Source organism: Argiope bruennichi, chromosome 11, assembly GCF_947563725.1.
Source record: "Argiope bruennichi chromosome 11, qqArgBrue1.1, whole genome shotgun sequence".
NCBI classification, from domain to species: domain Eukaryota; kingdom Metazoa; phylum Arthropoda; class Arachnida; order Araneae; family Araneidae; genus Argiope; species Argiope bruennichi.
The window spans coordinates 40,594,342-40,613,803 of record NC_079161.1 but is presented as its reverse complement, the minus strand read 5'-3'; the positions used below and the strand labels follow the sequence as shown (position 1 = coordinate 40,613,803).

The following is a 19,462-nucleotide window of genomic DNA, read 5'->3' as shown; positions in this document are numbered from 1 at the left end:
TCATAAAATGATTTTTTTTTGTCAAATTCTTAAAATTTTTAAAAGAAAATAAATTTAGAAAATTTAGACAAAAACAAGAGAATAAATCTTGCATTACATATCCAGGGGTGTTTGTGGGACCCCAAAAAATCCCCTGAAACTTTTACGTACTTACTACCGGCATTTTGGAGTTTCGAGAAGGGGGGGGGGGGAGAAATGAAAAATTACAATTATGAAGTATTGAATGACCTAATTATAAAAGTTCAATGAATTATTTATTTTGCAAAATTAATAACCATAAATTTTCAAACATATAAACTACTACATTTTATGCAAATATTTTAAATTACCTGAATTAATTCTTTTAAAAAAAATTATCTAATTTCTGCTGCTTTTTTTTATTTTCTGATGTTTGTGGGCTTGTCTTTCTTTTGTGGTGAACTTCATAATTGCAGGAAGGTTGGCTTTTATTTTCCTCATTTACAGTTGAAGAAATTTCCTCGAGAACAGCACATGCAGAGGTAGAAGCAGTTTGCTTTTCTGCTAATGTAGAAGGTTTTTCAGAGACTTTTATAGGTGACTCATCTGAAATACATGTTTTTAAGTCCTCTTGATATGTTTTCCAACTTCTGTTCATATTCTGTAAGAGATCTTTGTGAATTGGATCAGTCATTGGATTTTCTGAGCCATATTTTTCACATGAGGTTTCTTTAGAAGCCATTAAATCATATTTAATAGTCTGCACTGCATCTAGGGAATCAATCTTAAGAGAGGTTCTATAGTCAGTGACAAGTGTATCCATTAAGTTGAATGCACTTTCCACTAATGGGCCATGGAAGCAGCTAAGGCAGGCTTTGACCAATTTAGCCAATGTAGGATACTTATAATCATTTATGAAATCATCTTTTAAATTAAAAACTTTAGACCAATATTTATCAATTGTACACTTGACTTGATTTCCACTTTCATCAGATGTGTAGAGCATTTCTTTGGTGATATCAATATCACTCTGGTATAACCTTATTTCAGCTTCTACTTTTGACTTTTCATTATCACTAAAAATATGGGACATAAAAGATGATAATTTTTCAAAAGCTAATATTGTACTGGTTTTACCTCTTAGCTCTGGATCTAATGCTGTAAAACTAATTAGATATGAATTTTTAAGGGGTAATTTCTGTTTCATATGCTGAAATTTCAAAGTGAAATTCTCTTGCGTACATAAATAAAAAAATATTTCAATAAGCGAAACGAAAAATTTACACGTGCATCAATAAATGAAACGGAAATTTTACACAGCGGAGAAAAAAAAGTTGCGAAGCGATCAATGACAAATAGCTAATACAGCGAAAAATCCCCCTTCTCTACTTAATGGCGCCACGCCAGGAGAGACCTTTGAACCCAAAGTCACGTTATCGCACATCTGGTCGAACGAAGTCTCTCCCTTTTTTTTCTGCCGCGCCTACTTGCCGAAAAGAATCCAGAAGAGAATGTCCGAAAACCGGGGGAATGAGTCATAACTCGCAATAAGGAAAGAACAAAAAAGAAGTTTTTCCCCCCTTTTCACGCATTATCACTGCCTTTGGAGAAAGAAAGGAAAAGTTTTCACCACACACACTGACCTTGCGTTTTCTGCTTTCAAAGCAAACAAAATTACCCAGATCAAAATGAATAATTCATTATTATTCCTACTTCTTTTTGAACGACGATCCCCGGAAATTCCGGGTATCGAAGTTCAAAATCCCCGGAATTCCGGGGTTTCCCCGGAACACAAACACCCCTGCATATCTTTCATCAAAAAGATTTAGAAATTGTTGAATTTCATTACATTTGCTTTTTAAATAAAAATATTCAACATTATTGTAATTAATATATAATTATATTCTATATATTACTTTCAAATCTATAAAATAGTTTAAAATTTTGTAAGTCTAATTTTGTATAATATATCATAGAAATCAGAAAATAAAATAAAATTTTGATAGGTAGGGCAGATTATAGAAACAATTATAGGTATTTGGCCACCTATATCTTGTCTATACATTTATACATAATGAATATTATCTTTTTGAAATCTTAAAAGGTCTTAATTGCTTCTAGCAAGCAGAATATCTTTATCTAGTAATTAATATCTAATCTTTCAAAATTCATTGTTAAATATGCTCAACATATTATTGGCAAAACAATTACATGCTGCATATCTGCCAAATTCTCTTAGGTTATTAAAATTATAGAGCTTCATATTTTAAAAACTCAGTCCTCTTGCTTTCTTCAATTTTACACAATTTGCTATGTTGAAACATCCATCACCTACCAAAATTATTCCTCTTGTAATGGCTAGTTTTCTTTTCCTGTACTGTCAACAATGCCCAAATAACAGCTGTTTGTTTATATGCAACTTAACTAGTAGCATCTCTAAAGTGGGTGGGTATGCATCCCTGGCCATGGGGGAACCATTATCAGAAAACATAAAATTTGGAAACAATTAATTGCATTAAAAAAAAACACCTTTTTTTTTTTTTTTTTTAAACCAGATTCTTAAAATGGTTTTGACCAAATAAGGAAGAACATGAATTAATCCGGGTTGTGAAACGGACTGTAGAATGTAATCCTTTTCACAACCTGGGAACAAAATCAAGCTAAGTTTCTCAAAACAAAATAACGAAAAGAAAGAAAAAAATCTTTAACAAAGATTTGATAATCAAAACCTCATTTCCAAAAAGTTAAGGTTCTTTTCAAAGATTTGGATTCATTCAGGAAGGATGGTGTACTTGGTTATTCTCAAATCTTTTTAGAAAAGAAGAAGAGAGAGAAGTAAGAAAATCTTTTTTAATAAATCCAAATGATATTTCATAGTATTTATATTTATTTTATTTTCAAAGATTAGGGAGTATATGCTTACAAATAGGGTGAAGTTTTTAAAAAAAATTTAAGTTATGAATCTTTATAATGTCTGCAGACAAAAAACATATATAATTTTTCTGTTTATTCATATGCTTAGGATTATTTTCCAACTGAATTAAGTCCATTATTTATAATTTATCTTCAATTTTTTTTAAGTATAGGATCAATAAACTACATATTTGTTTTACATTTTTCTGATGTATTAAAATATTCTTATAAACAATAGTTTAAATTATTGTTTAAGTTTTTTTTAAGTGGTTAGAATGATAATGTATCAAATTTTCTGAGAAAATTACATTAAAACCTTTCAAAATAGTTTATAGAATTTGTCCTTTAAATATTTTTATTGTGTCCTTATGATGCCTTTTAGATCAAAGAGACACTTATACAAATATTCTACTAATATTGAAAATATTATATCTGGCCAGGTTTAAAACTATAAAATTTGACACAATGTTTTTGATATTGGAAATGGGTATCTTGATGCACTTTGTTTAAAACTTTAAACAAAATAAGAAAGTAAGAAGCAAGCTCAAATCTATTTCATTGTTTCATTAAGTCTTCTAAGGTATAAAATTCTATTTTAAAGGTGAAATAGATTGCTACATCAGAGATAACTTTTTTAATCAAAATTTCATTTTATTATACAAAAAAGTAGTTTATTTATATTAGAATTTATTTCTCTCTCTGCATCATTTGAAGTAATCATCACTTCATGATTGTATTCATCATATGATATTTATTGAGTGTACATGAATTATTTAGATTATCAAACTTTCTAAAGTTATAGATATTTTTAACTATGCATTTCATAAGCAAGTGACAATTTTTTCTTATTTTAAGAATGAAAAATGTATGTAATCTGTTATTCAGTTATGCAATATAGGTGTTAAATATGTAATTTTTAATCGCATAATAAATAGAATAACTGTAATAAGCATTTGAGCTCTATGGCTTTAATGGCAATATAAATTTATTTTTGCAAATAAAAAAATTGACTGGCTTTTTCTCTTATGTACATGTTATTATGAATATATAATCATGTACAAATTTGATCATATTTGGTAAGCTATGTAATTTTAAGCAACAAATTAATTCAGATAGATATTATGACTTTTTATTTTCTAGATGCTTATAGTTCTGCATCCCATTAGGCAAGAATTTTACTTATTTCAGGATTTAATTCAACTTTAATTAATTTGTTTTCAATCTTGCATATAATTTAAATATGTACTTTATAATTAATTATGTGTAATTATTGTATTTAAATTAATGCTAGAGCAAAAATAAATAAACTGTAAAACAAGAAGTATATTTTTGATTTTGCTTGTATCAATATATAATCCAAAAATTAATAAATTGGAAAAAGAATGCATTTATTTTCTATTTCTCGTTATATTTTTGTAGCAGGAAATGCTTCAGTGTACTAAAAATTAAATACATTCAATAACTAAATTAAAATTGGTTAGCAGTTTAAAATCAAAATGTTTTATGGGTACTTTTCCATTAGCTGGACGCAAATGTCGCCAATTGAGAACCAAATGCAAATTTGGCAATTTTACGCTTGTGCCCGGTTAACGGAAAAGTACAGTTAAAAATACATATTACTATTTAGGTTTCATTGAAATTTGTCTTAGTGCTACTTGTGTGAAGTTTCAGTGGAAAGGAGGTAGAGGAATCCAGAAAAATAAGAAAAGCAGTTTTGGTATTTGTTTTATATGCCAATATGATTCTGAAGTTATTTTCAATAAGTACTAGACTTTTTACCTGTTGCTATTTCTTCTCAGGATTGAAAAGGGTGAAAGAATTTTATTGTTTTCATCTCATTCTGCATCCGTTTTAGCATGATAATTGTTCATACCAGTCTGATGGTATGAACAATTATTATTATTTTTTTTTAATCATTTTTTTTGTACAATTTTTTTAAGCTGGGGAAAAAATGAATTCTTTGTGTTTAAACTTCCTTTATTTTACAGTCCCAATACTCAAGATTTCAGTTTCTGGTTCTGATCTTTCTACTTTTGCTTCTAAATTCTTTAATTTTTGCCCAAAATTTGTATAAAATTCAAAAAGATTTAATATATTACTACAATACCAACACCTAAAATGCCATTTTGTTACTGTTGTTAAAAATAGTTTGTTTCTGTTTTTCTTTAAGGTATTTCACTGAAAATAACTCCATTTTAATTATTCATTATAAAAATGACCATAATCATGATAATAATAATAATATTATCAAATAAGTGAAAAAATAAATTATTTTAAACATACTTATAAGTAAATTATCATTTCTTTTCACCAAACAGTATTTCAAAATTTCAGGTATTTTTAACTATATTTTAAAATAAAAACAACATATATTTTCTTGAAATTGCTGTTGCCAAATTTCTTGAAAGAGATGGAAGTGTTTATGAGTATAAGTAAATATTTTTTCCTTAATTTGTGGTTAAGTGTATAAATAAATTTTATGTAATATTATTGTAATATTTCTTTTTATTTAAATATTTGATTTTGTTATTAGTATATTGTATAATGACTTAAAAGCTATGCATACTGCAGATCTTAAAACCCTAAATATATAGTATTAATAACTATGTCACATCTAGAGAATAAATTTCTATTAGTTTAATAAAAAAAATTTCTTTACATGTAAAAAAATAATAATAAATGACAGAAGGAAAAATTAATTATTTTCTTATATACATATCATTTTATAATTTAAAATTAGTTTTTAATTATACATTAAATTAATACTCAAATTCCAGGTTCCTGAATCTTGTAACATGAACTTGCATATTTGGAAAACCTTTAAAAAGTGACTTAGTGCGGATAACAAACATCTCAGCATAATGTAATTTTTTATGTCCTCAGATGTTATAGGTAATTTAGTAAATATAGATGGTGCCCTAGGCATGACTACATTTTTTCATATCGTATTTCATTTTAAAAAATAATATGAACACATTAACGCTTTGTTCAAATGACATTGATAAGACTGGCATCCAGAGCAGCAATTGCCCTCTTGCTCCGTGGTTGTTATGCAACTACCTGTACCTCCTGTATATTGTCTCCTAACTTTAAAAAAAAATGTAATTATACATTAAAAGAGCCGAATACGCTTCCTAGGTGGCTGTAAGTGGCTTGCATTATGGAACCAGAGTCTTGTCTTTTTAAGATTGCTTTTGGTCTTGTTAGTTTTATTGTTTCCTTCACCTAGTGTTTTCATTTGAATTTTATAAACCTTCTCATATATCTTAATTGATTCTTCATAGTGTTTTAATGTTTCTTCTGGTTTATCCTGTGATATTAACTTGGCAAGTGTATTTCTTGTGTATGCAATATCATTCAATGTATTCAATACATACTCATGCTCTTCATCCAATATACTTTTTTGAATAAAAAGAAGTTTTTCATATATTTTGAATGCTTCATTATAATGTTGTATTGCCTTTTCTCGATTTCTTGATTGTTTCAAACCTCCAAGCTTATTATTTATATATGCAACATTACGCATAACTTTTAATATAATTTGCCCAGTTTCTAAAACAGCTGGATGTGTCTCCCACTTTTCTTGTGCTTGAATTTTTTTAACATTTTCATACATATTAAGTGCCTTTTTATAATCAGATAATACACTTTCTGCTTTTTTTATTTCTTTAAGGGCTTTCTTTTCATCTGATAACTTGAAATGACCAAGCCTATTATACATATATGCTATTTCTCGCATAGTTTTCATATTATCTTGGGCAGTTGTTGCACCAGTTTTTATCCCATAAACTTCTTCATAAATATTCAGTGCATTCAGATAATACTGTATCACTTCATTGAATTTCATTTCATAATCTGGTGACCCCTTTTTTGGCAACAATTTCTGTTCTGCTTTAGTTAAACATTTAAGCTCATTAGCCATATCACTTCTGATTTTTAAAATATTAAGGTACTTTGGAGATAATTCCAAAATTCTTTTATATGTTTCTGACTGAACAATACTGTTATAATGCTGCTTATTTAAATGAAATCCAGGTAAATCATCATTTGATAAATTAAGTGTAATTTTTATCATTTCATAATATAAAGTCTTATAAGTATCATATGCTTGATTACAATCACAAAGCAAATGATATGTATATGCTAAATCACTTAAAGTTAATAAAAATTGAGGTAATAGAATATTATTATCTAAGCTTTTTTCTAGATTTTTTTTCATGCCATCCAAGATTCTATATGCACTATAATAAAAATCTTTTGCTTCATCAGCATTTCGTTTCAGCTTTCCAAGCCTGATTTTGATTCGCACTATATTACGCGTAGCCTGAAGAATATCTAAATCATTTGTCTTCACTAATTTCTTAGTAATTAATATTTTTCGTGCATTCTGTGCACCTTTCTTGCTATCCAAAAGTATAAGTGCTAAATCAAGTTTATCTTTATTGTTTGTATTATATAATTCATTAGCTATATTATTTAATAATTTTAGCACATTTTTAATTAATATAACAATAGCTGTCTGATCAGCTGTTCCTATTTTTTTGCAAAATGCTTTCAGAATCCCTTCTGTATGGTCAGGCTCTTCAAATATAAGATGCATGTTTTCAATATTTATATCATTATTAACAATTTTATCACAAATATTTTCATATAATATTGGTTTTATGTTATTTTTATTGAAATTTTTATCATTAGGCTTTAGTATTCTTTTGAGTTTTTCCCCACTAATACCTTCTTTCAATAACTTTTTTAAGTGCTCCATGTATGAATCTTTCTTTAACAAATTCTCTAATGTTTCTAAGAATTCTTTATCTGTAATAATATTTTTGCTTATTAGTTCATCCTTTGATAATAATCTAGCAACATATGGCGTCATATAATTTATTTTTAATATTTTTTCAATAAAAATTTTACTTATACATCCATTCTCATGTATCAAATAATCTAAAAATACTTCATCATTGAAGGCTTCTTCTATGTTATTAAACACAAGGCAATATTGAAAATATGTATTGTTAAACACCTCAAATATATTCTTGGTAAATCGATCAGTATTTATCGAAACTACTTTAGATTTGTCAGTTTTTCCACTTGGAATCAAAATTTTTATAATTTTACCTTCAGGGATACTCTTAAATTTTTGTTCAAGTAATCTCTTACCACTTTTTAAACTCTTCCTTTCATTAAACTTACTAATAATTTCTTGATTGGAGATATTGGAATGATGTTTTTTAATAATCATAAGTGCTAGTAATGCTTTAACTACTTCATGTTCCCCATCAATGCTGGAATTATCGACATTTTCTACAAAAGATTTGATCATTGCATTGAAATCATCTTTTAATATTCCATAAGGACCTCTCAATTTTTTTAGTAATAATTCTTTTTCTTTTTCATATACATCTTCTATGTCTGAAATTCCTTCTCTTTTCATACTAAAAAGGATTTTTAGAAATTTAAAATCTTTATATATTTGTCTTTTATCGTTAGCCCTTAATTCCTTATATCGTGCAGGAACATCACTTCCTTGGTGTTTTTTCGCTCGCCATTGGATTGCTTCTTCATTTTCAATAATAGACATCAACTTAATATACTCATGTACACAATTTTCAAGATCAGCTTCATTAATTTCTGAATGAACTAAGGCAGAATCAACAAACTCAAAGCTATCTTCTTTATTTATATCTTCTTTAGCAGCAAGATAGATTTTTTCATTTTGAAACTTTTGCATTAAGCCCTTTAAGTTTTTATCAATTTTTCTTGCATCATGATGCCCAACTTTGCATAGTACTGAATGCACTTCCAGACTGTAATAGTATTTGAAAAAATAAGGTGCATATTTGCGCATAAAGTCTTTCAATTCAATACCTAGAAGTTTATAGTTATCCCCAAATTTATAAAATGTGTGCAGAAGATCTCCTCTGAACCACTTAATTTTTCCAAGAGGTTCTGCAGGCTTCTTATATCTCAGATCTATAAAAGGTATAACATTTACAACAAAAGTGAACATAATTTCATTTGCTTTTTGTAAATTTAACCTATCGTTTTCATAACACACTTTTGCAGTAGCATTTTTAAAAAATAATAATATATACTTTCTCAGTTGCTTTTGTGTAATAATATTGCCTATCAGCACATTTTCATTTCTATTTTCGAATAAATCTGTAAGTTTCTTGCAATCACTTTGATGAAGTATCTCTCCTTTAAGTTTTAAGTATGTTTGTTCTGCATACTTTTTGAGTTCCTGAAATAGTTCTTTTATTCCATCAACCTCTTTCAAATTGACAATTTCCTTAAAGTCAGCTGGTTTAATTTCACTATAAGCATCACGATGGAATATTTTATTTGTGCGTATATATTGCACACATTTAAGATCATCAAGGTCAATGATTCCTTGATCCACTAGTTTTTGTTCGTAGGGCCAAAGTTTTGATTTTGCATCTGGGCAACCTGAATCTTGTAATATGGGATCTTGTAATGCAAGTGTTTCAAGAAAAAACAAAAGAATGTTAACATTTTGGAAATTAAATTCTTGCATTCTTAAACGTTGCTTATTCAATCTTTCTAGAAACTTTATTAGAACTTCAAACTTATTTTCTATCTTATCTCTTCTAGATAATGCTCTTGCATATTCTTCTCTTATTGTCTTTAAAAGATCATCAGTTAATTGAAGATCCAACACTGCAGCTATAGGATCCTTTGATTTCTGTAATGCTTCATTGATAACTCTTGCATTTTCTAAAGCAAATATCCCACAATTATACCAATGATGTTGTTTAATTTTAAAATCCTTGATATTTTTAACTTCATCTTTCAATGTGTTACTAATATTATATGGCAATTCCTGTCCAAAGGAATCAATATAGTAGGCAGAAAACTGTTGCTGAAAGTAAGTAATAACTAATGTTACCCAATGGTAATTATTTAAATTAATAATAAACGTTAGAGATTGCTTTTCCTTTAATATATCTTTATAATGATCTAGCTGAATTTTAAATTGTTCATATCCAATGACTTTAAAAACTACATTACCACCCTCTCCACACCATCCATATTCAATTTTCGCAATATTGACAATATCTTCCTGTTTCAATAACACTTTATAATTACGGTTGTCCAACGTGTCTTCAACAAATGTAAATTCAGATATAAATTGGTCAGCAGGTTCCCTTGAAGAACTAGGCTGATGTTCACGAACCATTTTAGCTAACGCATATGTAACTAAATAATCGTAAATTCATCTCTAATATTTACTGTATCCTATACAAGAGCAATACACAATATATCAGTCAAATTCATAAAACTTGATTGATATTTGACCTACGTAATCATAACGTCAACGTCATGCGAGCCATTCCATGATTAAGCACGTCATTCCAATAATCTTTATTCCGCCTTTGTTTTGGGAGCAAAGAGAGATGCTGATTGTGAACTCTGAAGTTGCGTAATACAAAAGATTTCTTAAATGAACTTTCATATTTAATAAGTTTTTAAAATATGCTACCAGAAAAGTTTTATTGTTTACATAAGGCGATCGTTCAGCTAAAAGATACTTTGTATATTAATTAATTGTATTACAAGTACCGTGACAAAATTAAATTATATCCTATTAATGCAGAAACCTAGCTAAATTTTCGTATTACTGGTAGGTCGTTCATTTCGAACTGAGAGAACATCTGACACCGGAAAGTGAACGATTTTCCAGATGAGACTAGACAGTTTGGAATTGTGTATTCGGATGAGTGAAACGAATGAACGAAAAGGGAATGTTCTTGATTCCATTTCCGTTGCGGTATCGTGGTGGATCAACCGGGACCTCTCCCGAGAGAGGAATGAAATCGATTTAAATTATTTTGCTGAATCAACTCTTTCTGTAAATATAAATGCTTCAACTTGATTTTGAAAAGTGTTTTCGTCAAGAGACGTTTCGGAAGGATCCGTCTTAAACTTCGGGCAGTGCAGTTGCTTATATAAATGGCTTAAAAATAATATTACTTTGTAAGCGATAATGCATAATAAATCCAAATGTGTTTAGTAATTATTAAAACTAATTTTTAAAATAATAGAATACAATCCCTCGTTCATTACAGATAACTGTCTTTTCATGTGTTTGATTTTGCTTTCTCGTTTCCCCCAAAAATGTATTTTTTATATAAGCTATAATTTAACTCTTTTATTTCTATCCCCCATCAATTCTTCGCTGTCTTGTGTAAGGAAAGAAAGACTTTTATTTATTTTCAAACAAAAAAAAATTATTTATTTAAAAATTGAAAAGTGGGAGATATGTATTAGTAATGAAAAATTCCATAGAACGTTCGCTTCCTCTTCCACTTTTTCTCATTATGTCTATACCTGTAGAAATAGTTTCTTTTTTAGGTTAACTTTTTTTAACTTATTCTTTAAGTTTAATGAATGGGTAGCAGATATTTCTTACGAAAAATTACAATTAAATATTATTTTTACTTGGCTGGTATTTTTATATTAATTCAAGAATATGAATATTTGACACACATCTGATAACTTAAAAAAAAAACAAAAAAAACATGACCAACCTTGATTATTTTAATTATAAACTATCTAAAAATAAACCAGTTGAAATGTAAATTTGCATCAAAGATGGAAACATGTAGAAATAATTTCAAGATAAAATTACAATCTTTTCATATGATCTATGTCATACATTTACTTAGAAACAGATTATTCTTCCTTTCACGCAGTAGCTCATTCAAAAATTTCATTGGTAAATTTAGGATTATTACTCATTAGTGAAATCCATATACTGTTCGTTTCAGTATTCTGAGACCACCACTTTTCGACGATTCTATCTCAATAAGGGGTGAAACGTGGAAGAATTAGCGCATTTCCAGAATTCGCCATTTTTTTACCTTAATTTCCACCCTATTAAATACTTTTCCTTTAAACTTTTTTTTTTTGAGTGAGTATCATATCGCTTCTGGCCTTATTTTATTTTTATTCAGTCTGCGAGTAATCCAAGTTTATTTTATTAAATGTAAACATCTCTTCCTTTTATCTTTCTTCTTACCTCTATTTTGACTCATCCTAGCGCATGCGCAAAAGCGCAGAGGGTTTTAGAATCCGTTGGGATGTAATTTTGCAAGGGTTTACCGGCTTTAAAATTCTACTCATCACTTTGATTCGTTCTCTTTTTAAACGAAAACTGGAGAAAATATAAAAGCCATCTCTGCTACTAAGTGAATACGGTCCTTTTTTTCAATGCTAAGTTAACTCATCAGAACAACAACTCAATAGTTTTCAGTTTTATAACAGTACTAGTTCTATATTGTGTAACTTATAATCGTAAGTTCAATCTTGGAATATTTTTAGAAGATACATATAAAAAAAACTCTATCTATATACTCACTTGCGCATGCTCTTAAATTAAAGGTAAATTTTTCAAATTAATGGATGACTTTAAAAAATTATCATTATATTTTGTAAAGCACACAGAAAATAGCAGTCATTGAATGTCTTCTCATTCATGTTGCCTGAAAGTTTGGGAAAGGATCCATATTTCATTCTTACCATCTAACCACAGGTTAAAATTTAAAAGGCAAGTTTCAAAATAACTGCACGGAAACCAAAACATAAATAAAACTAGCCAGACAGTAATCAGCAAGAAATTTTATAAATGCAACTGTAACCAGATGTAATTTTTATTTAAATGTAAAATAATTTATATAACACAAAATGAGAAGCAGTATTTAGTATTTGGAATATTGCATTACCTCAAAAAAAACAAAAAAAAAGTTGATTTAGTCAAAGGAATTTTATTTCAAAGCTGTATGAAAAAGATTTAAAATTTCTGATAGAAAATTCATAATATCGATCCGGATTATTACCAATAATTTTATACCATAGAAAAACTTTTTTTTTTTTTTTACTTCCTAGTATAGGAAGTGTAGAAAAAAATATTGTAATTTTCAAAAAATTCCAAAACCGCGAGTTCGAAAAACACAATTTTTGACACATCGGTCTGTCCGTCAAAAAGATAACTCGAAAATGCTTGGAGTTAGACTAATGAAATTTGATATATGAACTCAAAAATGTTTGGAACTAGACTACTAAAATTTGATACATATATTTTAGATTAAATTTGCAGATTTTTATCAAATTTTAAGTGAAATCTATTTCGTGGAAGTTTGTCTGTCCGGCTGTTTAAATATAACTAAAAAGAGCAAAGAGAGCTAGATAGATGAAACGTTGATTCAGATTTAACATCTAGTGTTGATATTTATCAAATTCGGATTCAAATCCATCAAGTTGACTTTCTATTAGTATGTGGTTTCACAAAGTATGCAAACGCAATAACTTAGATATATGAAATTTGATATGCGGTTTTGTGATTATAATTACAGCCCTGTGTCAGATCTTGCTTTTAATCCATTGGAAACAACACAAAAATAAAAATTACGACTTTCGGGTACCTATTGCTAGATGCTAGGAATTAATAGCTAAAATAATTTTAGGAATTAGATATTATTTATTGAGAGTGACAAATCTAAAACAAATGCAAGCAAAAAAAAAAAAAATGTGTGTGTGTGTACACACATAATCAGATCATAATAACAAATAATCAGATCCACGGTGACAAAAAAAAAAAAAAAACTATTGTCAAAGAAAGCTCCAAAGAAAATTCTGGCAAAGCTGAAAATTGCAGAGAAATATTCCTCAAAAAAAAAAAAAAAAAAAAAAAAAAAAAATAATAATTACAGATTTCAATTTTTTTTTTAACATTTAAATTTTATACAAAAAAATTAAATTGCTTTTTGTACCAAAGTGACTAATGCTCAAAAGAAAACTATGAAATGTTAGTAATAGTGTAAGACCTGTAAAATAAAAGGGGACCAGTAATATGTCCAAGATATGTTACAAAGGTCACATAGCTTTAAAAAAAAGTTAACTAAAATACACTAGTAAGGCATATGTACAATAAAGTACTGGCTTTCCTTCGTGTTTGTTGTCTTAGATACATTTAAATTTATCCTAGATAAGCATATTCTATTGATTTCTTATTTATATAAATATTTTGAAATGAATATAAAAGCTAATTGAGCTGTAGGTTTGATAAATTTTATTGTGCATTGATTATTTAATTCATATTTGTTACATTTTTTTTCTTCGTAAATTATTAATAAAGGTAGTTGGTATAGAAAGAATAATACTGCCATTATTGTGTTTTTTAATTTCTCAAAAGTTTCATTAAGCTTAATATAAATAAAAAAAATAAATCATGTTATTAAAAATTATATTATACATATACATAATATTTGATAAAAAAATAACAGAAGATACTTAATAGGAAAAAAAAAACTTTATTGAACAAAACAATATTTAGCAACACAAAAATGCAAGAGAAAAAAAGCAGTTTACACATAACAGTATTACCATATTGAAACTTCAGAAACTATTTCAATATAAAACTGTTTCTCTGGACTGAAAAATACAATTCATCCAAATCTATTTTACAAACTAAGGCGATAAAGTTAAATATGCCTGTTTCACATATTTTTTTTCCAGTGCACAAATAGGTACCTAGAGGACCATAAATACAAAAAGCACTATAGATACATGGTCCCCTTTCAAACCCTTACATAAAAATGGGATTTTCTAACATTTCTACATGAACAAAATACAAAGCATACTCAAAATGTAATACAGGAAAAATATCAGCTAAAAATCATATGTTATGACACATACATACATCATCCACATTCAACACAAAAAAAAAGTTAGTACAAATTTCTTTGTTTTGTAGAAATGAAACCATTATCTATATTACATTTACAATCTTGATATGTGAAGTGTTTTGCTCTGTCTTCCTATGATAAAATAGGAATAATTAACTGAATTGATTTTGGGGATGCATATTTTCTTATAAGTATTTTCAAATAAAATTAATGATATTTTTTTAGTCATGTTGTGTATGACATTATCCTTACTCTCCAGAAGTAAAATGTAATAAAATATACATAATTTTATTACTATTTTTTCACAATGACAATTCTAAAAGACATATAAACTTTTCATTTTATCAAACATATAAAAATTTTAATATTATTCAGAATTAATTAGGAGAAATGAATTAATGATTTACCAACAATTCATTTCTCAGTTTAACATCATAATATTTTTTTTTTCTATAATATCATTGCAGACACACACAAAAAAAGAAATAGGGTAGCAGTTTTTGATAGTTAACTTGCATAGGGTCATTATGAAATACCAATTCTATAAATCTCAAATTTACAGAAAGCAGTAAAATAATAATAACAATCTATGTATACTAATTTACAAAGTCTTATAAAGGTGGAATAAATGAATATGTTTTTATTGTATGAACATCTTAATCTATTATACTACACACATATGTGTACTTGCAAATATCCCATGTCCAAAACAAAGGTCTCAGACAATGTAAAAGCTATGAAATTATTTAATTTAAAAAAAAAACAATTGGGGGTGGGAATATTTAATTTATTCAATATAAGTGTTTTTTTGGTGGTGGTGGGGGGATCCGGCATTTCATAATGTATGTATCTTTTAAAAAAAGGGTGAAACTAACATATATTGTGCTGTGACAAAAAATGATAAAAATTGTAATGTGTAAAACAAAGATGTCATCAACTTGTTAGAAATAAACTTATGAAATTTTGTCAAGTTCGAGAAAAATTTTCAATTCAAAGCTGAATAAACATTATACTCAGTATTAATTAAATATTTTGCTCATTTCAAATAAAACAGATTACAAGATACATATCTGTTTCACTATTTCATATATTTTTTTGAAAAACTAACATCCAGAGTAGAATTAAATCTATTGTTACTTAAAATATTAATTAACTGTATCAAAATGTTTGAATTTTAAATTTATTCCCCAAAACAGAGCATGCAAACTTGATAGGTCTCCCAATTTATATGAGAATAGTTGAAAGGAGAAGCTGTATCTAAAAATTAAAAAAAAAAAAAAATAATAAACATCTGTATTTTCCAAATAAAATTAATTTCAAAAATATATTTGGTTTCATTATGAGGTGTTTAATAATTGGAATAATTGAATGATAAATCCTTCCAAAATTTCCAATATTATTTTTATAACTAATCATTAAAGTAATATTTTTGATGACTGTTAAATTCAATATGAAGTAAAAGAAAAAGCAAGTTCATAATGCTGAACAGTTTTTATGAAAGAAAAAATACTTCTAGCTTGTATTATTCAACATACAGCAAAAAAACTTTTGTTCAAATCTGAGCAAATAACACTTCACACCTCTACTTATATCACGAATATGATGGCAGTAATAGCTGAGTGAAGACAAGACACGAGTATTTGTGAATTTCCCCAAACTTTCACTACATCTTTGTATATACGGCTATAGTTCTGCGACAAAGGCAACACCGTAAGGCAACAAAGCAGGGACAAGCCGTCAACCCAAAAAAACAGGGGGAAAATGGCAGTTCCATGAGCTGGTTAACTTTGTTGAAAGAAACAAACACACACACATTACATTCAAACAAGCTTCAATCACTGTTGTTATCATACAGACACAGGAAAAACTTTGTATTGGAATATTTTTTTACACAATTCAATTTAACAAATTTGCAATTAATATACAATGTAAAGTTCGAAATGAGACACCACTGTTAACAATGACACTCACTGTCACATCATCTAATTGCATCAATATTTCAAGAAAACAAAACAAAAGAATAAAAATGTTATATTAAATTAAATGATTTACAGAAAGTAATGTTCTAAACAGAGAATACAGAACTTAAGTTGTCTTATATCTTAAGGCAGGTAATCAGGGAAAGGCTATCAAGATTTTAAATCAAAGCTATTTAAATTTAGATGGAATGTGTCCATTTTGTGCTGAGCAACAATCATTAACAAACAAAAGATTATCACAAATTAGGAAAATAAAAATTAATGAGCTTTCCTTTAATCTTACTTTTATATATAATAAATAAATTACGAAAATGTAAGGTTTATGATATGACTTTACAAACATAAAATAATATCAGAAAATTTCTAAAATAAGAACAAAATCAAATTTAATTCAACTACAGACAGATAAAAGCAGAAATGAAAATGAATGATAACAATTTTAAATGATGCACTCTAAAGTGATGATATTACATGTTTATTTAAATAATATTAACTAACGATACGGGAAGAGAGAGAAAGGGAGTTAAATTTAAAAAATGCTGAAATGCTAACACATAACATAGAATTTATTATAATTTGGAAACAATATATTTATAATCCCTTATCATGTAAAAAAAAAATCAAATTATACCTTATGCAATTAGAGATCATGTTTAAAAAAATTTAATTTCATCACTCTGAAAAAAATTTCCTGCACTAACTAATTTGTAAAGAAAAATCCATTCTTATTATGACAAAAACTGAAACAAAAAGAACTATCTTTTTCTTTCTTCCTTTCTTTTGCAGGGGTTTTCAGAAAGTGAAAAAATCTCAAGAATTCATTTCAAAGTTGAAAGGAAAAAAACAAAACTAAAATTTAAAAAAAGAAAAAGAAAGCTATAGAATATTTGATGCTATGAAGACCATGAAGCTTCATCCCTGATCTGGTTGAGTTGGTGCATGGTGTGGTAGACAACAGAGGCGCTGATCAAACCATAGTCAAAAAGATTGCAGAGATGTAAGAGAAAGTTCCGGTACAGTCTCTGGACCAAGATTGTTTTCCCATGTTCTTCTATAAACATGGAGCAGGCAAGAGGAATCTGGCAGTCACCCACAAATCTACAAAAGAAAAGAGAACTCCCCATTACATTATACAGAACCACTTGGATTATGTGTTGTCAGTATATTTAATTTTTAAAATGCAATGTATAAAAATTTAATTGATTGAGAAAAACGATTCAGATTTTTGTAGGGGTTACATTCCCACTAGTGTTGAAAGTAACATTTTTACATTGAGGTGGAACATGGTCTGAAAAATGATTGATGCAGCAGAAATGAAATGATTTTATTAGATAGGGTTATTAGTCCATGTTTCCAGTCATATTCATAAGAACTTTTCTTCATGAACTCAGTTTGGGACTGCCCAATATCTATGAATCATTGGAATTTTGCAAATAAAAACAGAAAAATGACTGTAAAGAGAAACATTCTCATTTTGAAGTGGTCATTCGTGATTTTCCCACTCATTAGGGGCGGAATGTTATGGAAGATACTCTCATAAGGTTTTGAATCCATAGTCTAGTATAAATTTCGGCATATTTAATGATAGCAAAATATGCTGGAATTTATATTTTTTAAGATTAAATAACAAGCATTTTAATTAATTTTTTTATTATAGCTGAAAATAAGACATTTCTTATCACATATGAAAAAAATGGTTTTATTTTTATGAAAAGGGCAATTTATACATTTTATTATGTACTGTTTTATAAAATTTATATGTATTAGGCTAAGAAGGAGAGAAAAATGCCCCAGTCTAGATAAACAGTCAATGATTGTCAAGTGCTGTACTAAGAAGCTCTTCTTTTTGCATACATTCATCCCAAAGAGGTTAATATCCTCAATTCACTTTTACTGAATCATCAATATTCTAATATAATATTTGTATTCACAACACATATTTTTGCTAAACAATCAAGTTAAAGCAAGAAATGAATGACATTTTTTTATTGAAGACATACAGAGAAACCAACTTCCAATTCATGTTTAGAAGATAATTTATAAATTGGTAAGAGGCAGGTAAATACTTCCAGTAGAAAAATTGCCCTAAATGAAGTCAATAATTATATTTTCTGCTGTTACTGCTGAAAAAATAATACAGTCTAAATTTATATAATTCCTTGGCCCTGTAAGTTATACTTAATAAAATACTCTTGACATCCTTAACATTAAAAAAAAAAAGTAATTATCTTTTGAAATTAAAACTGTGTAAGTTAAGAGACTTCAAATTTCATTTTTCAACATCTGCTTTCTAAATAGTCAAAAATAGTGATATGTTTACAGAAATTTTCAAAATCTAAAAATTGATAGGTCCAATGCAATGAGTATGTAGTGAAACAATCCAGCAGGCTCAATAATAGATAGTGACATTTGCACCACAAAAGCAGCAAATCGATAATAAAAATCGTAATAGTACAAAGCACTCAAACAGAACTCCAAAGAAGAAAGGACCTTGCACAACTCTGAATCAAACAGATATTCGCCATTGCCTACACATTTGAGCTGAAATCCAACTACTAATTCACTCTCTGCTCAACTCACTACTAATTTGATTATACAACTGACAATTCAACACACAATTGATCAACTAATTCAATACTGAATACCTCCCACTCTATTTTCCGATTCTTTATAAGTTTCCACAACAGGACACAGAAACTTCTAGAAGGATCTTCATAATTCACTTCCTGTTGATTCTACAATCTTTGCTTTTGTCACCAAGACAAGGGGAGTCAATGATCTGGCATATGTTTAGCATTCTTTTAGAGATTATCTGCATAACTGTCTTCATTACTACTGAACTAATTGCACAGGGAAGCAACATTAAAAATTTGTAACTGTATCAAAACTTCATAATTCAGAAGA

General features: G+C 27.9%; 1 protein-coding gene across 2 annotated transcripts in view; it reads right to left on the bottom strand.

Annotated features, from left to right (window-relative positions):
• Positions 1-14,231: 14,231 nt before the first annotated feature.
• The window catches only part of LOC129957156 (polycomb protein SUZ12-like), a 58,754-nt gene continuing 53,523 nt past the window's right edge, over positions 14,232-19,462 (bottom strand). For both annotated transcript variants that reach the window (XM_056069331.1, XM_056069332.1), the window contains exon 15: positions 14,232-17,656. In XM_056069331.1, the coding sequence (XP_055925306.1) occupies positions 17,452-17,656 (205 nt within the window). In that variant the 3' untranslated portion in view covers positions 14,232-17,451. The remainder of the gene's footprint in view (positions 17,657-19,462) is intronic.